The sequence below is a fragment of the Fusarium flagelliforme genome, assembly GCF_020744385.1.
Source record: "Fusarium flagelliforme strain FIESC 12 MPI-CAGE-AA-0113 chromosome Unknown B0J16scaffold_3, whole genome shotgun sequence".
NCBI lineage: Eukaryota > Fungi > Ascomycota > Sordariomycetes > Hypocreales > Nectriaceae > Fusarium > Fusarium flagelliforme.
The window spans coordinates 3,293,439-3,315,923 of NW_025763505.1; the positions used below are offsets into that span (position 1 = coordinate 3,293,439).

At 49.2% G+C, this 22,485-nt stretch overlaps 7 protein-coding genes across 7 annotated transcripts; 2 read left to right on the plus strand and 5 right to left on the minus strand.

Moving 5' to 3' along the window:
- Positions 1-343: 343 nt before the first annotated feature.
- Positions 344-1,918, minus strand: B0J16DRAFT_338624 (uncharacterized protein). Its single transcript, XM_046127464.1, has one exon. It carries the CDS (start codon positions 1,676-1,678, stop codon positions 704-706), a length of 975 nt encoding a protein of 324 aa, XP_045984938.1. The 5' UTR covers positions 1,679-1,918; the 3' UTR covers positions 344-703.
- Positions 1,919-2,817: 899 nt separating this feature from the next.
- On the minus strand, positions 2,818-3,496 carry B0J16DRAFT_382898 (uncharacterized protein; the record flags this gene model as incomplete). The annotated part of the gene is made up of 2 exons (XM_046131283.1): positions 2,818-2,988; positions 3,041-3,496. 2 exons carry the CDS (start codon positions 3,494-3,496, stop codon positions 2,818-2,820), a joined length of 627 nt encoding a protein of 208 aa, XP_045984939.1.
- A 2,057-nt stretch (positions 3,497-5,553) lies between these two features.
- On the plus strand, positions 5,554-10,093 carry B0J16DRAFT_354920 (P-loop containing nucleoside triphosphate hydrolase protein; the record flags this gene model as incomplete). Its single annotated transcript, XM_046129398.1, has 3 exons — positions 5,554-5,955; positions 6,076-7,727; positions 7,783-10,093. The coding sequence occupies 3 exons, from the start codon at positions 5,554-5,556 to the stop codon at positions 10,091-10,093; spliced, it is 4,365 nt and encodes a 1,454-aa protein (XP_045984940.1).
- A 127-nt stretch (positions 10,094-10,220) lies between these two features.
- B0J16DRAFT_338628 (pseudouridine synthase) lies at positions 10,221-12,370 on the minus strand. The gene is made up of 2 exons (XM_046127465.1): positions 12,051-12,370; positions 10,221-11,969 (listed from the first exon to the last, which is right to left on the minus strand). Exons 1-2 carry the CDS (start codon positions 12,109-12,111, stop codon positions 10,483-10,485), a joined length of 1,548 nt encoding a protein of 515 aa, XP_045984941.1. The 5' UTR covers positions 12,112-12,370; the 3' UTR covers positions 10,221-10,482.
- Positions 12,371-12,936: 566 nt separating this feature from the next.
- B0J16DRAFT_106221 (uncharacterized protein) lies at positions 12,937-16,163 on the plus strand. The gene is made up of 5 exons (XM_046121365.1): positions 12,937-13,426; positions 13,478-13,758; positions 13,815-13,970; positions 14,024-15,282; positions 15,584-16,163. The coding sequence occupies exons 1-5, from the start codon at positions 13,168-13,170 to the stop codon at positions 15,693-15,695; spliced, it is 2,067 nt and encodes a 688-aa protein (XP_045984942.1). The 5' UTR covers positions 12,937-13,167; the 3' UTR covers positions 15,696-16,163.
- On the minus strand, positions 16,023-19,038 carry B0J16DRAFT_106225 (MIF4G like-domain-containing protein). The gene is made up of 4 exons (XM_046121366.1): positions 18,870-19,038; positions 18,314-18,789; positions 17,182-18,262; positions 16,023-17,130 (listed from the first exon to the last, which is right to left on the minus strand). Exons 1-4 carry the CDS (start codon positions 18,922-18,924, stop codon positions 16,346-16,348), a joined length of 2,397 nt encoding a protein of 798 aa, XP_045984943.1. The 5' UTR covers positions 18,925-19,038; the 3' UTR covers positions 16,023-16,345.
- A 1,288-nt stretch (positions 19,039-20,326) lies between these two features.
- B0J16DRAFT_106244 (kinase-like domain-containing protein) lies at positions 20,327-22,162 on the minus strand. Its single transcript, XM_046121367.1, has 6 exons — positions 21,940-22,162; positions 21,690-21,862; positions 21,553-21,636; positions 21,149-21,497; positions 20,697-21,095; positions 20,327-20,641 (listed from the first exon to the last, which is right to left on the minus strand). The coding sequence occupies exons 1-6, from the start codon at positions 21,983-21,985 to the stop codon at positions 20,508-20,510; spliced, it is 1,185 nt and encodes a 394-aa protein (XP_045984944.1). The 5' UTR covers positions 21,986-22,162; the 3' UTR covers positions 20,327-20,507.
- Positions 22,163-22,485: the final 323 nt, after the last annotated feature.

A 22,485-nucleotide genomic window follows, 5' to 3' on the forward strand; every position in this document is an offset into this window, starting at 1 on the left:
CTTGGGATATCCAGATGGAGTTTAAAGGGTTTGGTTAATACTCCAGGGTTTTTCTGGCTTTACCTGTACATAGTTCCTCAACACGACAAACTCATTGCCAAACTTGTTCTCTTGAAGTCCGAATGGATCGTGTGACTACAAAATGAGCCACCTGCGATTCTCAAGTCACGACTCGTAATACTTCGTGTAGTCAAGAATAACATGTACAACGCTGGAAATGTAACACGATACAAGACGTAACGGCCGTGTCTGTACATGCGTCACATGAGATGAGTCAAAATAGAGCAGGGTTAGACTAAGTGGCGGTAGACATTGTCTTGAAAACTGACGAGATTAGAAACCCCTTTACATCTACCGAACCAACCGATGATGAATGATCGTATGTATTTCAGTGCCTATCGGTGTGGTATTCAGATAGACATTGTGTCAAATATTAATAGTTGCCCTTCCATGTGTTCATAGGCGAATGAAAGCCCCTTTTTATTCCCTCCTTGTACCACCAACGCCATTGTCCAATGTTTATGCCCAGGTAATATCCAACATGGCTACCTCTATGCCTTGTAGCTTGTAACAACCCCCCAAGATTATGCATCGTTCTTCACTGCGCATTACAGAGACTGCATATCTCTCCGCAATGCTTTGCCCGTGTAACATGATGAAGAGAAAGGAGGAAAAAGGATGAATCTAGCGATGTGAACCCTCTTTATTTCTTTGGTTTGTCGCCATCTGGTTCATCATGCGCGTTGTCTTTGTCGATAGACCGTCTTTCTGAGCCCTCGTCGGTTGATATACTGTAGACTGAATCGCGGTCTTTATGCTCTGATGCTTTCGCTTTTGACTGCTCCCTCTCCTTCCGCTCTTCCTCTTCCTGTTGTCTTTCGAGCTCCACAATTTCTTGAACCGTTTTCTTGCTTGACTCGACGTCTTCTTCTGCTTCAGCCAACATCAGTCTCACCCGCTCGATCCGAGACATGGCTCCCTCTAGCTTATCCAGTCTTCTTCGCTTCTCCATGTCTCGTCGCTCGAGCTCATCTACCCGCTGCTCCAGCTTAGCCCGTGCTCGTCTTTCTTCAGCGACCATTTTGTTCGCCTCCTCGAAAAGAGCAGCACTGAGTTCTTCCACTTCCTGGCTTGTGGCAGCAACTTTGCCTTCAGCTTCCTTTCGAAGGGACTGTTCCCTGTTTAGTGCTTCAAGAAGATTCTCAGCCGAAGGCGATGGCGGTGCTTGGGCTTGTACTTGTTGTTGTGGGCGGTGCGATTGGCTGCTTATAGAACGTACATTGGGAGGTCGGGAGGGGTTGGTGTCGATTTGGGGAAGGTCGTGAAATTTGCGAGGAGAGAGGAATGACGAGAGTCGACTGGTGCCGCTCTGAAGAAATGACATACGAGCATTTGTAGGAGTAGCGGGAGTCTGCTTTTGCGTTGCGGCTGAGGAAGGGAGCTGAGCTCGTAGGTTGGAGAGTTCGTCTTCGTAGTCGGCCCATCGATCGACAGCGGCTGTAGCCTTTTCATTGAGTAGACGGACCTGATTCTCGAGGTCTTCGATACGGGCTTGCGCCTCAAGTAGTTGAACCTGGCTGTGATCGAGAGGTAAAGAGTAGCCGCAGCCTGGGCAGCATGGCGTGGAATCGGCGGAGAGAGTAGGCGCTGCCATTGTCATGACCATTGTCGTTGACATGGCCGGCGCATAGAGGATGAAGGCGATGGATGTAAGCGCCTGAAGATGACTAAAGACGAAAGTAGTCTGATCGAATAGCAAGACGCGTGTAGCTGTCTATTGAATAGAATATGAATAGAGACAAACAGAAGATGCTTATACAAATATATGCCAAAGCAGCAAAATTTGGACGATCAAGGGATGAACATGAATCAAATCGAGCTGTTTCAAAGAAAAAAGGCTTCTGAACCATGGGTGATAACAGGGGTGGTCGGTCCAAGTGTCCCTATTTTTGTCGCTGGACCGAATGCGGGCAGTGGCTTTGACGCCTGCACTTGCGATGGCGGGGAGGCGCTTCGGCGGCTGAGCAGGCCTTCTCAGTGGCGCGTTCCTTGTTGATCAGGGTCCATTATGTGGCAGGGTACTTTAGAGTTGGAAACCAATGGCGTTTCTTGCTTGACCTACGTAATTCTTTTAACCAGATGCATTGATTTTATTCGTCTTTGATGTATCACGTATAGTCTAGAGAAACCAGGGGGGTTGGTTATTGTTATTGTTCTTTTTTGCTCAAGTAGTTTCAGTAGTGAAGCTTAGATTCAAGGAGTCAAAGGGTTAACGAGAAACACCAATTACTCCTTGGCCATATATCTTGTAACAACTCCCTGCTGGAACGGATACAATCGATAGACCTGAATATCTAGTGATCGTGATCGGTGTAAGAGTACAATATGATGAAATGCTGTTTCAAATCTTTTGATATCATTAAATTTACTTGAGACTTCTAAGTCGATTCTAGTGCAGCCTGGCTCCAATCCGTGCAGTCCTTGAGCTCAATTCTCGTCATTGTGGATTTTCCCAAGACTATTCTATACCCAATTGAGTGTATCGGACTTGAGCGATGAGCCCGACCAGGCGGATCATGGCATTTTTCGAGCGTTCCAGGTAGAAGCGTCACGCCACGAGACGACCAACGAACACGATTGGAACTTTGTGGCTGTAACAATACCATGGCGTCTTGTTTCTTATAGAAACATATGTGGGCTATTATTGCTTCGTATTGGGCGAGTTTGCCCATCGAGATTATGAAACAGACGAGGTCGCGTGCCCTTGTTGCATTCCAGAGCATCAGGCAAAGGCGGCGTTTTAACAAAGCGGGAAGCTCAGCTAGGCTTTGCGACCTTTCGAGGCTCACTGATGCCTGTTTCAGGGTCTTTATATTCTTTCCAGCTGACAGGAACCATGTCATTGCCAGCTTCGCTTGTGGCCAGGATAACGCCCAATTCGTTGGATGCAGTCGATAGGTAATAATTGGCCTGGTCACCGAGAGAGATCTGGTATATATCGTTAGTGCCAGTGTGGCATTACAGAGTAAAGAAAACTTACCACTTGCGCTCGTACAATATCACCGGGCTTGAACGACTCGTAAATCTTGACCTTGTCCTTTTCTGTTGCTCTCACATCCTGCACTCGAATCACACCCTGCCACTCAGTTTGCAGGACGGTGTTGCCCACTTGCTGAATTACCACAATCGCCTGCTTAGGCATAAGACGGAGCACGCGCGCAAGGACAATGTTATTGACATCGGGCAGGATTTCGCGCTTACGTCCATGACGGGACACGGAGACGGTGGCAAGCTCTTCTGTCGTCGGGGCGGTGATCTTGTTTAGGCGCTTCTGAGGTCCTGGGCCCTTGGCTGGAGGTGTCACCGTGACTTGGCCTAGTAGGGAGGAGACGACATTTCCTTCGTAAACGTGTGTACCGGCGCCGGGCGCGAACTTGGTAACCGGACCCAAGACCTTGCCGGGCAAAGCAATGGAGGGGATGTCGTCGACGGCCATGGTACTCGGAATTAGGTGATTAGGTGAGCGTGCAACGAATTGAACTCTTTTCGGACTCCGCGCGGGTAAGAATAAAATGCTTATCCAAGCGCTACAAGCCAGTCGTTAGCTTGGCTGCTTACGAAAATCGAAATCGAATGTGTTAGATGACGAAGCTCTCAGCCTTGCAGTTCGGTCTGTTCTAGCTCTGGATTCTTTTGCTTGAATTTCTTTCCACATCCCGTCGGAGCGGATTTGGAGTGTGGGGCCGACATGCGATCGATTTGTATTATGTCAGCATGAAACCCAGTCTTAAGTCCCTGCCGCTAACTCCGGTTCTTTCTATCTAGACTGCGGCCGGATCGGGACCGAGCTTTCAAACCCAGGAAAGTGATTCTTCAGTGATTCTATTGGATCTTTTGTATTATTATCCTTCCTCGCTTACATTGCACGATGCAACAGCTTGCAGTAGTTCAAGCTGTTAACAGATGGAAGAGCGGGGAAAGACGATCAGATCAAATCGGAAACTTGTCTTCGTCATGGATGGAGAACCTTCAACGGTTGACCTCGAATTAAAGGTCACAAGACTTAGAGACCACCTCTATTATCATGCATGACGAAAAAGGTTATGTTGAGTCACCATCTGGAAAGCTTAAGCTAGAGTTGGCAAGCGAAACGTGTAAAACGTCTGGCACATCACAGCTGGGCCTAGAATTCAGCCACAGTTTCGATGCTGTTATTGACGTTTACTGTCAAGCTGTTGTCAGTTTCAACGAGCAGAGTCGAATGTTTTGGCTGCTTGTCATTCGATACTATTATATACGAACACCACTGATGATCTCCTCAATATATACGAGGACATCATGTCATGTTCTTTTGACGGGCAGACAACAACGCTCATTGCTTTCGTGATACATCAGAATCTGCTGTGACATTCACCGACACCAACATCAACGACCATGACTACCATCAGGCATGATGACAAGGTCTATTACGCAGATGTTTCTGTGCCTGGAGTTGAAGGGAACCATGGGCAAGGGTGTTGTCAACGGGATCTCCACACCTACACACACACTTGACAGAAACTGGCTAATGAGAGAGTCTTCGTTTTCGCTAAACAGGTCCTAAGGGGGAAGCTCTGCTGGTCAGAGCTTATCTGCATACGCGGATATTATTGTTCAGTTCGCTCATGGTGGAAAGGGATTCGATTCAGCGCGACAGGCCGAGCCGAACAGTACACTACAGCATCCATGATGTTATTATTAACGAACCGAGCCACTTTTCGGTTCAGATCTCTCTGTCAATTCTGTTCAGTCAAAACAAGACTGATAGTTTCGCTCAATTACTCGTCGTTACCGTCGTTCTCATCATGAGCCTGTCATAACCGTCATTGACATCGAAACGAATTCCGACCTCCAGCACCGAAAAGAGAAAAAAAGTTCCGACGACCCCCTGGTGCTGACTCCGCGTGGCAGGCATCTCAGTGCCGTAGTCCGAGTCTATCGCATATCGGAGTAATAAAGTCCTGGATCTTTACATTGCATTGCTTTGCGGTGCTTTGTAATCCATTGGATCCTTTGTTTGCCTTCACCAACAATCGACGATACACTACGACGGATAGATCAGTCCGCTTCTGCTAATGCAGCCACCCCCATCCACCCTCATTGGACGGATTCTTTTACGACTATCATATTGACCTGGATCTATTGCCGTACTTCCTTCCCTGGTCCCTCGGTTTCTTTTTCTTTTCTTTAATTTCCCATTCATTTTTCTCTCTAAATCGTTTCCTGGTCCCTCCTTATCACATCACTGTCTTGCAGTGGGACCCTTTCGTCTATTCTTTTCACTCTTGGCAGACCTTTTCGAGGCTGTATCACACCGTTAAGACGAAAGTCTCTTGTTTCCGGCCCAATCCCGTCTTTTTGGTGCCATTGGTATCGTGACTATTCCGTAACGCCTGGTATCACTTGTGAACTGAGACGAGACATCATTCGACTTTGTATCTAAAGTTGTCAGCCTCAGGGCTTGATTTGTTGTTAAACCTCGGAGAGGATATAAGAGGTTGACACAACGCCAATATGCCAGACCCAGTGGATAAGGAGCTTCAACCTTCTGATGCTCAAGTTGCTCCTCTTGCTCCAACCAATTTCGAACGACCTGGTGACTCAGATGAGGACCAAATAAAGGAGTTTGGCGAGAAGGGCAACCAAGGAAAGAGACAGTCCAGCGATTTCAATGAGAAAGACGAATCCCGGCTTGCAGATCTTGAAGAAGTCAAGACTGGCGCATCTGAAGCGCCAACAATTTCACCGGCGACCTCGGGCCCAAATCCTCCCCAGAAGAAATCATGGCACAAGAAACTGAACCCTCTTCGCTGGGGTGCACCACCTCCGGTTCCTGAAAAGCCACTCAAGAGTCGGGAACATGATGCAGGTTTCCTTAGCAAGTTGACGTTCCAATGGATGGGTCCTTTAATGCATGTAAGTCTACTTTATCCATGTTTCAACTTGGATGACGATCTTGTTGGATCTGCAAGCCACCAATATCTTAACGCGGCGCGGCCCGTCTTACAACACTTTATGCTGACGAGATGTCCTTAGGCTGGTTACCGAAGACCGCTAGAAGCGAATGACATATGGACAGTTAATCCAGATAGATCTGTCGAGCCTCTGACTCTGAAAATGAAGGAGTCATTCCAGAGACGGGTCGAAAAGGGCGAAAAGCACCCTCTATTCTGGGCTATGCACGAAACCTTCAAGGTCGAATTTTGGACTGGCGGCGCATGTGCCCTCTATACCAGTATAATTCAAGTCATAAGCCCTTTCACACTCCGATATCTAATTCAGTTCGCCGCCGATGCTTACGTTGCAAACCAGACTGGGGGGCCACCACCTCACATCGGTAAAGGTGTTGGCCTGGCCGTTGGTATTACCTTGATGCAAATCACCCAGAGTCTGGGAACCAACCATTACATCTACCGAGGTATGACAGTGGGTGGTCAGAGCAGAGGAGTTCTGATTGGACTTATCTACGAAAAGTCGCTGGTCATCTCTGGCCGTGCTAAAGCTGAGGGTGCTCTGCAAAGCAATGCCCCTGGCGCAAATGACGATGCTCAAAACGAGAAGAAGGCAAAGAAAGCAAAGAAGGCCAAGCCGGATGCTTCAGACGGTACTGGTTGGGGCAACGGTCGAATAACCGCCCTGCAGAGTGTCGATACATACCGTGTTGATCAAGCCTCTGCTCTGTTTCACATGGTATGGACGTCGCCAATCCTGTGTCTTCTCACACTGGCGCTTCTCCTGGTCAACATTACCTACAGCGCCTTGGCTGGTTACGGTCTTCTTGTTATCGGCATGCCTTTCCTGACAAAAGCCATCCGAAGTCTGTTTCATCGACGACGAGCTATCAATCAGATCACAGATCAACGTGTATCTCTTACCCAAGAAATTTTACAGTCTGTCCGATTTGTCAAGTATTTTGGCTGGGAAAAGGCCTTCCTGGAACGTCTCGGAAACTTCAGAAACAAGGAGATCCACGCCATCCAAATCCTGCTTGCCATCCGAAACGCTTTGAACGCCGTCAGCATGTCGCTACCCATTTTCGCTTCCATGCTTTCATTCATCTGCTACTCTCTGACACATAATGGACTTACAGCTGCCGAAGTTTTCTCCTCGCTAGCTTTGTTCAACGGCCTCAGAATACCCCTGAACCTGCTGCCATTGGTTCTGGGTCAAGTAGTCGACGCATGGGGCTCTGTTCAGCGAATTCAGGAGTTTCTGCTTCAGGAAGAGACAGTTGAAGATATGGTATTTGACACTACGGGAGATGATGCAATTCGGCTTGAAGATGCCTCATTTACTTGGGAGAAGTCTCATAAAGAGGAAGCCAGCAAGGACGAGAAAACCAAGAAGGAAAAGGTAAAGGACAATCATGCTCGTTCTCCCCAGAATGAGTCCTCTGGCGATGATACGAGCACTCTTGTTGAAGAGCGGGAACCCTTCAAGCTTCAAGATCTCAACTTCGACGTCAAGAGAAACGAACTTGTTGCCGTCATTGGATCAGTTGGTAGTGGCAAGAGTTCCCTGCTTTCTGCCCTGGCCGGAGACATGCGAAAGACAAATGGTCAGGTCACCTTCGGCTCTTCGAGAGCATTCTGTCCCCAATATGCCTGGATTCAAAACACCACGCTAAAGAACAATATTGTGTTTGGCAAAGATCTTGATAAGGCTTGGTACAACAAAGTTATTCAAGCGTACGTTTTACACCATTTAAACTGGTTTGCTTCAGAACACTAACGTCTCTTTTAGTTGTGCCCTTCAAGCGGATATTGATATGCTCCCTAACGGTGATTTGACGGAGATTGGTGAGCGTGGTATCACCATCTCTGGTGGTCAAAAGCAGCGTCTCAACATTGCCCGAGCTATTTACTTCGATGCCGACATCGTACTCATGGACGATCCTCTCAGCGCCGTCGACGCTCACGTCGGACGCCACATCTTCGATAACGCCATTCTTGGCCTTCTCAAGGATAAATGCCGTGTTCTGGCCACTCATCAGCTCTGGGTCCTTAGCCGATGTGACCGCATTATCTGGATGGAGAATGGCAAGATTCAGGCCATCGATACCTTCGAGAAGCTTATGAAGGACCACAAAGGTTTCCAAGCACTAATGGAGACGACCGCTGTTGAAGAGAAACGTGAAGAAGTCGAGAAGCCCGATGACGGTGAAGAACCTACCGCAGACGAGAAGAAGAAGAAAAAGAAGAAGGGCGCTGCACTCATGACTCAAGAGGAGAGGGCTAGCGCCAGCGTCTCATGGTCCGTCTATGCTGCTTACATCAAGGCATCTGGATCGATATTGAATGCTCCGCTGGTATTGTTCCTCCTTATCATATCTCAAGGAGCCAACATCGTTACAAGTTTATGGCTGTCGTACTGGACTTCGGACAAGTTCAATCTGTCAACAGGCGTGTACATCGCCATTTATGCAGCCCTCGGTGTAGTGCAGGCTATTCTGATGTTTGCCTTCTCGGTCGTCTTGTCTATTCTTGGTACAAAGTCGAGTAAAGTCATGCTTCGAATCGCTGTGACTCGCGTTTTGCGAGCACCCATGTCTTTCTTCGACACAACTCCTCTTGGTCGTATCACGAACCGCTTCTCGAGAGATGTTGATGTTATGGACAACAACCTCTCAGATGCGCTTCGTATGTTCTTGCTTACTATGGGTATGATCACGTCTGTTTTCATCCTCATCATTGCGTTCTATTACTACTTCGTCATCGCCCTTGTCCCTCTCTACGTTGCGTTCGTCATCGCAGCTATCTACTATCGTTCATCGGCTCGAGAGGTCAAGCGTTTCGAGTCTGTTCTTCGATCGCACGTCTTCGCCAAGTTCGGAGAGGGTCTTACTGGCGTAGCATCTATCCGAGCCTATGGTCTTCAGGATCGTTTCGTTAACGAGTTGCGCGAGTCAATTGATAACATGAATGGTGCATATTATATCACATTCGCCAACCAACGATGGCTGTCTATGCGCATTGATTTAATCGGTGTGCTTCTCGTCTTTGTTACAGCCATTCTTGTTGTCACTTCACGTTTCGCTATCAATCCTTCTATTGGCGGTCTCGTTCTGAGTTATATCTTGTCAATTGTGGGCATGATGCAGTTCTCTGTCCGCCAGCTCGCCGAAGTCGAGAATGCCATGAACGCCGTGGAGAGACTATACTACTATGGTACGGAGCTTGAAGAGGAGGCCCCCTCGCATACAGTCGAAGTACGCAAATCATGGCCTGAGAAGGGTGAGATTGTTTTTGACAATGTCGAGATGCGATATCGAGCTGGCCTTCCATTGGTTCTCTCAGGGTTGACAATGCACGTCAAGGGCGGCGAGCGTATTGGTATTGTCGGACGTACTGGTGCTGGAAAGAGCTCTATCATGAGCACTCTCTTCCGTCTGGTTGAGATCTCGGGTGGCAAGATCACCATTGATGGACTTGATATCTCCACCCTTGGTCTTCACGATCTTCGATCCCGTCTCGCGATCATCCCGCAAGATCCTACCCTCTTCCGAGGAACTGTTCGTAGCAACCTCGATCCTTTCAACGAACATACCGATCTTGAACTATGGTATGCACTTCGCAAGGCAGATCTTGTACCTGCCGACGCCGAAACACCTGAAGAAGCCCGCCGTACAAACGACCCTTCCAGGATTCACCTCGACACACCCGTCGAAGAAGATGGTCTCAATTTCTCGCTTGGTCAACGGCAGCTTATGGCCCTTGCGCGAGCTCTTGTCCGAGGTGCCCAGATCATCGTCTGTGACGAAGCCACCTCCTCAGTCGACATGGAGACAGACGACAAGATCCAGGCTACCATGGCGGTTGGCTTCCGAGGCAAGACGCTGTTGTGTATTGCTCATCGACTACGCACCATCATTGGCTACGATCGAATCTGTGTCATGGATGCTGGCCGTATCGCTGAGCTGGATACCCCACTACAGCTTTGGAAACAGGGTGGCATCTTCCGCAGCATGTGTGATCGCAGCGGCATCAGAATGGAGGATATCAACGGCGCAAGGGAGGAACTCGGTAGTGCGGTGGGAGAGTCGAGTGGCCAGTAAAATTCTTACAATATATGGTTGAGCAAAAAGCGATATTCAACATGATAGATATACTTTACAGCGCATATTGAAATATTTAGGATAAATCCATCAGCATTATAATCACAATCAAGTCCGGGATATTCACTCAGCTTCAATAATACTTATATATGTTCTTTTAGGCCCGTAAAACCAACAACGCCTGGATAATACATGCCGCTTCCAAAATCTCTAGAGTCTAACCACCCGTTAATGGACATTGGTAGCTCTCATGTGGTCTTGCTATATACACTGCACTCATCCTGAGCGACCCTTCGCATCACAACTATCCTGGTGGACATGAACGGTCATACTCATCGTTCCATACCTGTTCGTCAAGTCTTGTCTTTCACATCAAGTCGTACCCCAACTCAATCTTCGATGCCGTTCCATGACTTCTCATCATCGGATCGGTTACCGGCGTCTGGCTTGGATTCCTCCTTGGGCTCCCCCACAGACTTGGCGTCTTGCTTGGGTTCCTCCTTAGGCTCCCTCACAGGCTTGGAGTCTTGCTTGGATTCAAGTGCCACCGCCTTCCTATGCGGTGATCCTGCCCCATTCGGGGAGCTTGATCGTCGTCGCTTCTCGCCCTTGTTGTGGTTTTGGTGCTGGTCATGCTTTCGTGTAGGAGAACCGCTCCTGTTGTCATTCTTCTTCTGGGACTTCTCTGAAGGGCCAGCTGGGCCACGAGGGCCGGCTCCCTTGCCGTCGTTCCACCTTTCAAGCATTCCAGCGACCTTGGGGCCCCAAACATCTTCACCCTTGGCGAGGTCCTCATATTCGAGGCAGTTCTCTCCGCCAATCTCGAAATCACTCTGGCGTGTTCGCGAAAGCTCTGCCATGAGACCAGCTGAGTCAAGCTTGGCACCTAGATCGTGGCAGAAACTTCTGACGTAAAATCCAGATGTCACTGTCAGTCGCACTTTGACAGCAGGAGGACCTTGGTCGCTCCATGGAGGTGGAGTGCTTGTGTCGGGTGCTTCGGGAACCAAGTTCTGCCCCTTATTAGAGTAGGTCGGCTGTGGTAGATTTCCCAGAGCACCTGACATCATGCGAGGCTCTTTTGACTTTCGCGATTTCTTTGAAGGCGCATCTTTAATGAGGGAATCCTGTCGCTCTTCAAAACTGCGCTTGAACGATTCATGCGCCGCTATCGCTTTGTCGTCCTGCTGCTTCTCCTCGGGACTCAACGGCTTATTAGTTTCCTGCTGTTTCTTGACCCTCCAGACCTGCTCAGCCAGGTTCCGCTCCGCAGCTTCGGCCTCTTCTGTGGGCCATCGATGATTGTGCTTTCCAGGCTCGTACCACTCCACCAGCTCGATATCCTTAACCTCGACTTCTCTACCTTCGATCTGTCGAGGAATGGGCTTGCCCTCGCGCGCATATTCGTAAAGAGGCTTTCCGTTCATCTTGAGCGCAGAGAACAGAGGTGGGATCTGAATCTGACGGCCATGGAACGAAGCGATTTCCTTCTCGACCTTTTCGCGGGTAATGTGTTCATAGGGCCGCTTGGTAAGAACGCGACCGACTCGGTCATAACTATCAGTAGCGGCGCCGAACACAATGGTGGTCTCGTAGGTCTTGGTGCATTCGAGGAACTGAGGCAGTGCCTTGGTAGCGGATCCTATTCCTAGGATAAGAACACCAGTAGCGAGAGGATCGAGAGTTCCTCCATGGCCGATCTTAACTTGGGAAGCCTTCTTAAGAGCCTTGCGACGGGCGGACTGCTTGTCATTTTCGTTGATGCGCTTTGCGATCTCGGACTCGATCAATGGCTTGAAGAATTCCGAAGGGTTAAATGCCTGTTGGCACTCGCGAATTATTTGTGCTGAACTTTGACCGCAAGGTTTGTTGATGGCTAGATAGAAGCAATCATGTTAATACCCACGGGTTCTCTGAATGATCAACACAAAGCAGGCAGGGTCAGTAAATCACATACCAAAGACGCCCTCCCGGATAGAACCCGTGGCCATCCTAAGATACCTTTGTGGAAGGCGCATGCAAGCGCTTCCAGTGACTAAATTATGGCTAATGGGATAAGAGAAGCAGGAAGAGGAAGAAGGAAGAAAGCAGAGCTTGGGATGCGGTGGAGCTTGTTAAAAAGAATCCATTTACCACCCGCCTCTGCAATGCACCCTGGGGACTGACTTCTTGAGGAGGAAAAAAAAAGTCTTATCGGCAGCGTTCCCCGCTAAAACTAACTTTAGTGGCCTCTGAGCGACATTAAAAGCTCTGCACTTTATTAGACATTCTCTGGACTCTAAGGTGTCGAAAATAAATAGTTCAAGATAGGCTATACATGCACAAAAGCTAATCTAAGTTATTTCGTCTCTTATGCCTCCAGCGTCTAAGGTTTTCTATACCATGATGACAATCAATGAGCAGACGGCAGGACAGCGGAATTGGAAGATAATATCAGCTTCAAACCTGAGAGAGCAAGTATCTATCTGCAAGTCTTGGGCATTATTAAAGTCGCAGTAAGATATATCTCTATACAGCCTACCTAGGTACCAAGTCAAGCTGATATTATTCCATCTACCCAGTAAAGACGGAAGTGTCTGAATGATTATGTCGACACTCTTGAACCTGATCTATGATTATCGGAGTTATCTGATTGGAGCGCGGGTACTTTAGAATTCGCGTTTCAGTGGGCCAGTGAGCCCATGAAATGCAGGCGCCCCTGTAGATTTGGGAAGCTCCTAGTGGCCGCTGCCCCGCCATTTCCGCCATTTACTTTAGTCGCAGCGCGCGAACGACCGCGTTCTGTTGCAGCAGGTCTACAGCGATCATGGTACCTGGGTAGGCACTAACTCCAATGTGTCTGCAACACTAACATTTAACATCTACACTTTTCACACATCCAACATGGATGATCGCTTCACACAAACTAGGACAACTCTATAACTCACTGTGAACCGACTTCTTTGCAACTGCTTTCAGACAGACCGTACAAACACATCCAAATCCGTATTCACCGTCGTCCACCCTGCGCCCACTATCGAGTACCCGAATCGACAACCCAAGCCAAGTGCATATTCGAGCCTGGCCATACAAACATGGCCGGGCGCCGCCGCCGTGTGTCTTCTTCAAGCGTTGACACCGAAGACGAGGGTAGAATTTCATGGCGCCAAGAGAAGTCGGTTCTGAGGTTCAACCATTCCGGAGTCGACCCGGACACCTGCTTCGAACTGAAAGATGCCGTCGTTCTGAACAAGGATGGGCAAACCCTCGAAGATGCTCTTGATGTGGCCACCCGTGGACCATACATCATCCGAGGCACCCTTCTTGTAGAGGATCCGGCACAGAGAGCCCACCGTTGGTTACCAGACTATTGTTCCACGCATCACCTTTAATAACATGTTTTAGTTATCATGAAAGTCCGCAGATCAATCGAGCTAGAAGTCAGAAAATGCGGTCAATACTCTATTGGAGAAGACGAAAATGGTTCACCGATTATCTGGGTTGCAGGCCAATGTGCTTGGTACGAGATCAACCCTTCACCAGCATACGCACCCATTTACAGAAAAATGCGAGAGGCTGTAGCACTCTACTATCGCATACTGGCCATATACAGCGATAAACCACCGAAGAAAGCAAAAAAGAGCAAAAAGGATAGCGATAAAGAACTTTACCAGGTTTTCCACGAGGTTTGTGCCTAGAGCCCATCCGTTACAGCTTCCCAATTTTGTTGACTCTGCCCCAGTACGCTACCAGGATTGGAGACGGTTCAACTCTCGAAGAGGTCATTGCACGATGTGATGAACACGCATCTTTCTTGATTTCGCAGTGTACTTCAGACCTCAGCGAACTCGATTGGTCGACTACGCCTTTCTACCAGTGGATAATCAAAAGACATGATGTGGGTGAAGGACCATCAGTTTCCATGTCAGGCAAAACTAACTTGGGACTTAGGAGACTTACAGGAAAGAAATGGAGCGTTTGAGAAAAGGGCCTCAACCCCAGCGGTCTCCTTCCGTGGAGATCAGCGAGTTGCTGGTATCTCAGACACTTCCTTCGAGAACTCGCAACGGCTCGTCAGCTCCATCAATTGCGCGTAGCAACGCTACCCCTGAGATCGCCGAACCCAATGGAAGTCCGCCACCACGGCGCTCATCACGGTCACGCTCCACAAGTGACAGAGTCAGGCATGATATCATTGACTTGACGAACTCTTCTCAAATCTCGAGGGATGCGTCCACGGTCCCAAGGCCAGCGAGCGTCCGTTCATCAACAAGCACGCCATCAGTCGCCCCTCGCATGAGTGAAGTCTCAAACTTGGTGGGTAGTGCTGACGAGACTCCCTTCCAGAGTGTCCTAAATGCTATCGAATTGGCTTATGAGGAGACAATACACTCCAGGGCTGGATTCAGTGTTTCGGCTGTTATGAACAAGCTCTGGACTAAATACAAATTTCCTAACTACAAGAGTGACCAGAGGGCATCCTACAGAGTCCCAATTGAGGAAGTACTTCACTACAACTCTGGGCCGCTTCTTAAAGAACTCGACAACGATATGTACAGAGGTCATGATTTTTACATCTGGCTTGAAGAGATTTCAAAGAAACCTTTTAAACCAACAGCTATCAAGCTATCCGATTTTCCATACCGCGTGGTACGACGCAAGCAGTCAAGCAATGCCGTTTCTAGCAAGCTAGCTATGTCAGCACCTGCAGCATCAATTAATGAGGAACTCTCAAGTCCGGTCCTTTCAACGCCAGCGGGTAAAAGCATCAGAAGACCAGGCCGCCCATCGGGTATCAAATCCAGCCTTCGTTTAATAGCCGCCTCCAAGAAGCGAGCCCACTCTGATGTGGACAGCGATTCACAGGACGAAGAGGCAGAGCCGAAGAGGTCTCACTATTTTTCTGACGAGGATGGTGATGCCATGGAAAATGACGGTCCAGTAGGCTTGTCTGAAGATGAACCGGCCCGCAGCACGTCTGAGGAACCCATTAAGATCTTCCTCAGGGCAGACAATATACCGACGACTGTTCCACGTGGTCCGGACGAAACGTGGGTATGCGAAGAAGATGATTGCGGATATGTAGTCCGCGGTGGTGATATTCGAGATTGCCATGAACGTATCAGACGGCATTTCAACGAGCACGAACGACAGATGAACCGGGTGAGCCTTGCTATGACGGAGGGTTCTCGTGGCCATCTGCCTGTAAAGTACGTATATTTTCGACCATTCCTGATACTTGTCGGGTTGAATAACCCTTCTTTCCATTCCACCTCCAAAAGCCCAGCCCCAATCCCAGAAACCGTGGACGAAGTCGACACGGCAACGTCGACCCCAACAGTCACCGACGCCCCTGTGAGAGTTCACATTTATCAACCCCAGACTCCCATGTCCTCCCCGAAGTCTTCCAATCCTGTGACCACACCCAATTTCAGGTCGATGATGGACGGATTTCGAAGACGCCCTCACCCTGTGTCAGACAACATAGAAAGACTAACATTCGAAAAATAGTCATCTCATGGACAAGCTCAAGAAATTGGGCGAAGCGTCCCAAGCTGCGGAGCAGCTCGCGATCGACAAAATTGTACTGCCTCAGCGCATCAAACGAAATCTTCTACTGTGATTAGATCGATCTCCGACCTCTCGGTCACATAGCCCAATTTGCTTTTATTTTGCATTAGACTGGTTTTATACCCTCATCAGCTCGGCGTCGGACAGGATGGACCATCTATTTGGTGGACTCTTTTAGCAGCATGATGATTTTTGGAACGGTTCCTCTCGATTTTAGAACCTCTTCGACACTGCCACAAGCGGTAGTGCTGAGTGTGCAAGTGCTGCAGGTGAATGGAAATGAGTTATGAAGGAATGACATCAACCGTGTGCACCTACGTTGTCCGTGTGCATGAACAAGTTGTTAGAGCGGAACAGTGACTCTAAACAAACATCATGATGGCTAGAGAAACACGAATTACGTGTTAGCAATGCACCGGTATATAATCCATTGTATCACCGTGAGCAGTAGATGTTGTTCCATAGGAAAGCCTATGAAAACATAGGCTATCACAACATGCCAGAGCACTGTCCTTCTCCGTGATACTTTCTGTGCAGTCTTTTTTTGACAAGCTTTATATTATAAATTTCACCTTTGTTCCTATCCCTTCAATATTGGGAGACAAATAAGCATACCTAGCTAGCTCCGTTTTAGCCCATAACGATTTCTAAAATACTTCCTCTCTATCGTCACACAGTTCCATAACCTTGCAATTATCTCCTCTAGTTCTCCACTCCGTCAGTTGCCATCTTGTCCTTGCCCGCATTCTTGACAACTTCAAGAGCAAACGCTTCCTCGACAGCACCCATTCTGCTAAAGACGCGCAGCCAGCGCTGGCCCCATCGTCGGATCATGGCCTCGCGATCACTTGATCCATCACCCGCCTCCATCAACTCGTCCTTGCTTCCGCCAGCCCAGCTGATGAGGGCATCATTTATGGCGCGGAAAAGGTCCTGATTCGACTTGACTTCCTTGGCACGCGTTTCCTCGTCAGTATCAGGAGAAGCAATGGTCTGGCGGCTGCGGGTGGCAACCTTGGAAAGTGTGTTAGAAACGAGCTCGAAGATGTGCGGCTCGGCTAGACTCTCGCCTCCGTTAGTGCCATTTGCGGGTGTGCTGGCTACGAGAGCCCAGTCCACCACGGTCAGTGGCGTGAGAATAGAGAAGTTGAGAAGCTTCTCAACTATGGAGAGAGCAATGCCTGGGTGCGCATGCCAGTAGCTCATAACCGCTGAAATGATCTGAGCACGAGCTGCCTCTGAAGCGTCACCAGCTTCAAGCAGTCTGCCCTTCGCCCGGTCGATGCAAGCGAGAACGTGGCTCAGCGACTTGGAGCCAACCCAGCAGATGGCGGTCACAAAGACATCCGTGCTAGCAACTAAGGGATCCAAGGATTGCTCCGAAGCTTGGGACTGAATACTGTCGATAGAAGCCTGGAACTCTTCATCCGCAGCCTTTCTTCTCAGGAGACCAGCAATCTCCATGCCCTCTTTAGAGAATGGGGTATCTAGAGCGTATGTCAGTTATTTGAGCTTTTACCATGTGGCAAGATACATACCAGGATTCTGAAACTTGAAATCGGGAACATCCTTCTCCTTCTCAGGACCGACCAAAGGTAGATAGGGCTCAGGGAGAGTTTTCTGAATTCTTTGGGCGAAACTGAGTCTCACCTCCTTGTCCAGAGCTCCCTTCAAGAACCATTTGCTGGGGTGGTAATCAGGCAGTTGGGCGTCATCTATCCATTCGGCCCACTTCCAGGTGAAGCCAAAGTTGCTTAGATGGTGCGAAAACCAGTCCATAAAGCGATAGCTCAGTGCCAGATCCAAACGGGGGCTGTTTCGGTAGAGATATCTTATAGCCCTACCAAGACTGGGCGCAATAGCTGCCGGTGCCAGCTTGCACGCTTCGGTAAGAACAGAGTGGTAGTACACAACCTTTCGTTCGGGTGTAGGCAGTTGGAACAACTGTGAAAAAACGGTATCGACAGCAACATCCTCCGGCTTCCATGTGTTCTTCCCTGTTGGAAAGTTCTTAAGTTCATCGAATGGTGTAGCACGTTTGACAAAAGTGCCATCAGCGAAGTAGCAATCCAAGTCCATCAAGTAGCGAGCCGTGACGTTACGGTTGAAGTCCAAAATGTTGATAGTGTCAAGAAGACCGTCCCGGATAAGAGTTGAAGCAATATCGGTAACCGCAGGAACTGAGGGCACGTCCTGGTTAGTGTATACGGAGAAGTAAATCTCCGGGAACAGGGGGCGAGGTCCGGCGATGACAGTCGAAGGGATGGCAATGGCCGGAAGCGCGTGCTTGGGCGCGCTCGAGAGCTTGTCTTGTGCATCGATATCCTCCAGAGGCATTTCCCAGGGTCGCGGCAAACATGATAGCTTCCAGTCCTCGGCAGCTTCCGACTGAAGTTGCTTTTGGAGCAACATGCACACGCTCAACGATGTGCCGGGGCTCTCCTCCTTGCCTTCAGGGTGATAGGGGTCGACGAGGGCCTGGAGGGCATGGGGCTCTGAGGCAATGATATCCGTCTTTTCCATCAATTCGGCGGCTTTCTGCTGGAATTGTCCTGGGGAAGAAACCATGATGTAGGGAATGGTAAGAAGGATAATTTTGACGATCTCGGTACCAATAGTCTACCTATAATTAGCACATGAAACCAACATTACAAAAAACTTTGAACTCACATCATCCGAGCTAGCTGTCTGGAGGTCCGCAGCTCGGCTGAAGAGCTCCTCCAAGATTGGGAAGAGTCCATCTCCCTCGAGCAGAGACTGCAGGCAAGCCAAAAACTTAAGCAGCAGCTTCACATCACGCCATTCGCCCTGCGCGATCTTCTCTGCCGTGTTCTGCGCAATACGTCCAAGGATCTCGTCAACGAATTCGGGTTTCAAAGTGTTGATAATAAGGACGACGGCGGCGACGAAAGGTGTCTTGAGAGGCTGCTCGAGCAGAAGCTGTGTGACAAGGTCGAGGAACATCTTGCGAAGATTCTCATCGTCGTGGTTTTCGGCCACCATATGCGCGATGGATTGAACCTCTTCGGCCCATCGGCGCAAAGGAGAGTCTGCGATGCTCAGAAGCTGTCGTCGAACGCGAACGGGGAGAGGTGCAGAATCAACCCGTCTTCGCTGATTTCGGCGATCGTAGTGGTCATCATCATCTGAACAGCAACATGTTAGCAGGCGCAACAAGGGCAACGCGACAGCTTCGCGTATCTTGAATTGATTGGAATCTACTTGCCTCGATATCTTCGCTTGCGGTGACCGCCCGGGGGTCGTCTATCGTAGTCGGCCATAATGCGCTCTTCGTCCTTGGCGATATAGCAGCTCGACGTGTGTCAATGATAATTGGTGTTGGTGGGAGATGAAAGTTTGTGAGGTGGAAGTATGAGGCTGCGTCACTGCTAAAAGTTCACTAAGGGAAAGAATACCTAAGTACCTATGGACCTGGCAGGTATTGGAAGGCTAGGATACCTCCACTACAGTGCACGAAGCGAGCGAGCTAAGGTGCATGAACTAGCTTTGGATTGGCGCATGCGATGCTACAGGGGGCCGAGTCTCACGAGGCTAACACGCTAACACCTGAGCGATATTAATGCCTGAGGTATCCTCTTGAACCTCATCAACCTCGTAAATCATTAATTGTGAATTGAGAACTGAGAACTGAGAACTGAGATATCCCGTGAGTCTGTGTATTTAAGAAGTTTCAAATAGTAGCTTGGACTTTATGTATATTGCTTTGGTACTTCTTAATCCCACTCTCATCAACAAGGGCATACAACAAAGAAGATCATCAACTTGATGATATGCAGATTCACATCTTGATAACTAAACGACTATGACGTGATGCTATAATGTAGGTATGGAAGGATAGGTATATCACATTAACACAAAATCGAGAGCCAATTGTAAAAACAATCGTATAAATTTAGTCAACTTGCGCGTTTGAAGTCTAGAAATAAAGCTCATTGCTGTTCAAAGACGTCAAAGCCACCCAACGTCCTTCAATGCATCACATCATTCATTCTTTCTGCCTTTTATTTGCAATTCATAACCAGTCCCTTATTCTTTATATCGTCTTGGACCATCGACGACTAGACCAAACAATGCCAAACTCCTCCACGTTTTTGGGAAAGCGAGAGTGAGATGCCACAGGGCCATCCTTAGCCAGCTTCAATTGATAATTTCGGTGCAGCATCGAGAACAATATCGGGTACCGGGCTGCGTCTTCTGCAGGGCAAACCAGGCCGAGCAAACCTTTCGACTCCATTCCGGCGGCTCCAAGCAACAACAAGGTCGGGGCCCTCCGAGCAACCATGGCAAGCCAGAACGCGTTACCAAAAATAAGAATTCAACAAATGTTATCCTCATCGTTTCCCAAAGCCAACCATGACCACGGCATTGGGCTCCACCCTTGAGGTGCATACAACAAAAAAGAACAGCACCGGCCATTATCCGCCATGCATCGAAACGTGGTCTAAAAACGTAATTCCCTGTGATATGCATCAATGGGGTCATCCCTCGTCGTAACCAGCCTTAAGGCAAAACTGAGAGCGGATTCGTATAAAGGGCAAGCACAACGCCCAATCCCCCTCCCTGCCGGGAAAGACTCCAACGCTCGCCAGAACAAACAAGCCTTCTCAACTGGCCCTCGACGCCTGTACACCGTGCCTTGTATTAAAGACCGACGCTATTAGCTTCAGGGCTGCATAGCACCTGCTCGCCATTTGACCCGGCCTTGGCCTGGGCCCTTGCTCCCAACCATTTTTGCTCAGCTCGGTACTGGGAGTGGACGAGGCAGGTCTCTTCCAGAGCCGTGGAGAGCCGTAGAAGGGTACAAGCGTATGCCAACTACCCTTTGCCTCGACGCGAGGCCGGCTCAATCCAGTTTCGCCATCATCTCCTGCTCCGTCAAGGGTGTGAAGTTGTCGATATCAAGACCTTGCGATGCGAGTACGGGGCGAATGTGTGCTGGAACAAGCTTTTGGTTCAGGCTTGGGGCAATGGAGAGTTCTGATAAATTGTTAGCTGCATTGCCCATTAAAGTTATTCATGGGGGTTCTCATACCGTGGCGAGTAAAGTCGAACAAGGCGGGGAGTTCGCGGAGCTGGCCGCTGCCATGTCGCGAGTCAGGAAGCTTGGTGTTGGGGTCGCGAAGCTCATCAAAGAAGGGGTGGACCATGGCATCAATTGCAGATTGTCGCTCGGTTGGGGTGTACTCAAGCAGTCGAGCGATAAGGTCGATAGCGTTGGCGTCCGCCTTTCGGAAGACTTTGTTGAACGGGTGGGGTTTGATTTGAGGGAACTTGTGCTCCATATAGTTGGGGTTCATGGTTCGAATCTGTTCCCGAGTGGGAGTACCCAGAACTTTGATGATCTCGACGAGCTGGTCAATACCTGACTCGCCAGGGAAGAGGGGTTGTCCAAGCATAAGCTCAGCCATCACACAGCCAGTTGACCAAACATCTAATCACAGTCAATAAATGGATCGAGAAAATCCGTCAGATACAATGTCTTACCAATCTTCGTAGTATAGTTCGTGGCACCAAAGATAAGTTCTGGTGCACGGTAGTAACGGGAACAGATATACGAAACGTTAGGCTCATTGGGAACGAGAATCTTGGCACTTCCGAAATCACAGAGCTTGAGGATACCGCTGTTGGGGTCGAGAAGGAGGTTCTGGGGCTTGATGTCTCGGTGACAGATGCCTTGAGAGTGGATGTAGGCCAAGGCTCTGAAAAGCTGGTAAATGTAAAGCTTGACCTCAAGGATGGGCATGGTGGTCTTCATCTTGTTGAAAAATCGAGAGGCTCGGTAGACGGTCTCGGGCACGAATTCTTGGACAAGGTTCAGGTAAACCTCATCTTTCTATGAGGGAATTAGCAAAGAAGGCAAGAGTAGCTGGATGGGCAGGATTGCATACACGTTCGCCATTGGAGTAGTAGAAGGCCTTGAGCTGGACGATGTTGGGATGGCGGACGATGCGCATGATCTGGAGTTCACGGTTCTAGGAAGATAGTTAGCTAGCAGATTATAATGCGCTATGCCAATTGCACATACCTTGAACCTCTTGTCTTGAAGAACCCGCTTAATGGCAGCATCCTCTCCAGATGGAGACAGCTTGGTCTGAAAGACGACACCGAAAGAGCCATTTCCTACGATCTTACACTGCGTATACTGCAGGTCCCGAGTCTCGCCAGTAATTCCATCCTGAACCTTCTCGCGGATTACCTCTGCAATTGTGTCAGTTGAAGGATCATAGGTTAAGCCCGGCCCAAGGAGGCCCAATGGCGGGGGGTGATGTACTAACCTCCCATCCGGAGGCTGTTAAAGGCGTTTGGCCGATGAGCCGACATGGTTTGAATGCTTGAGTCTTAATCAAGGCGCGAGTGCAAATAGAGTTGAACGAAACCGCCTGGGCGTCTCGATGGAAGAGAATATGCGAAGAGCTATTAAGTGGGCCGTGATGGGCAGAATAGAAAGAGCCAATGCTTGTAGGATACTGATAGGCAAGCAAAAGCTTGAATGATAATTCTCTCTCGATGGAGAGCTAGATTTGCGCAATAGACAAGTGTACGACACTTGAATGACGATGGGCGAGTGATGTCTCGGTCGAGCAGGGTATCGGCACGGGCGCAGAGGGGCGGCTCGTGAGGTTATTTCTGCACGTAAAGTTGGTCAACCCAAGGGTGTCTGGCTGGTGAGAAAGTGATGCCGTTTGTCCAAGTAGACTATAAACTGATTGTGAGTCGAAGGCAACAACGAGGACGATGCGCACGAAATTGGCAAGGCCAAGGGTATCTGGGGAAACAAAGAGAAAACCGAGGGGAGAGTCGGTGGTGTTTTTGGTGGCACG

What these genes read in the sequence shown, in the direction of transcription:
- B0J16DRAFT_338624 (XM_046127464.1), bottom strand. Translation starts at nt 1,678, where the DNA reads ATGTCAACGACAATGGTCATGACAATGGCAGCGCCTACTCTCTCCGCC.
- B0J16DRAFT_338628 (XM_046127465.1), bottom strand. Translation starts at nt 12,111, where the DNA reads ATGCGCCTTCCACAAAGGTATCTTAGGATGGCCACGGGTTCTATCCGG. An exon ending in TATCCGGGAGGGCGTCTTTG is followed by an intron (nt 11,970 to 12,050) that starts GTATGTGATTTA and finishes GCTTCTATCTAG; the next exon opens with CCATCAACAAACCTTGCGGT.
- B0J16DRAFT_106221 (XM_046121365.1), top strand. Translation starts at nt 13,168, where the DNA reads ATGGCCGGGCGCCGCCGCCGTGTGTCTTCTTCAAGCGTTGACACCGAA. An exon ending in TTTACCAGGTTTTCCACGAG is followed by an intron (nt 13,759 to 13,814) that starts GTTTGTGCCTAG and finishes ACTCTGCCCCAG; the next exon opens with TACGCTACCAGGATTGGAGA. An exon ending in CGTGGCCATCTGCCTGTAAA is followed by an intron (nt 15,283 to 15,583) that starts GTACGTATATTT and finishes TTCGAAAAATAG; the next exon opens with TCATCTCATGGACAAGCTCA.
- B0J16DRAFT_106225 (XM_046121366.1), bottom strand. Translation starts at nt 18,924, where the DNA reads ATGGCCGACTACGATAGACGACCCCCGGGCGGTCACCGCAAGCGAAGA. An exon ending in CCGCAAGCGAAGATATCGAG is followed by an intron (nt 18,790 to 18,869) that starts GCAAGTAGATTC and finishes GTTGCTGTTCAG; the next exon opens with ATGATGATGACCACTACGAT. An exon ending in AGACAGCTAGCTCGGATGAT is followed by an intron (nt 18,263 to 18,313) that starts GTGAGTTCAAAG and finishes AATTATAGGTAG; the next exon opens with ACTATTGGTACCGAGATCGT.
- B0J16DRAFT_106244 (XM_046121367.1), bottom strand. Translation starts at nt 21,985, where the DNA reads ATGTCGGCTCATCGGCCAAACGCCTTTAACAGCCTCCGGATGGGAG. An exon ending in TTCAAGACAAGAGGTTCAAG is followed by an intron (nt 21,637 to 21,689) that starts GTATGTGCAATT and finishes CTATCTTCCTAG; the next exon opens with AACCGTGAACTCCAGATCAT. An exon ending in GAACTATACTACGAAGATTG is followed by an intron (nt 21,096 to 21,148) that starts GTAAGACATTGT and finishes GACTGTGATTAG; the next exon opens with ATGTTTGGTCAACTGGCTGT.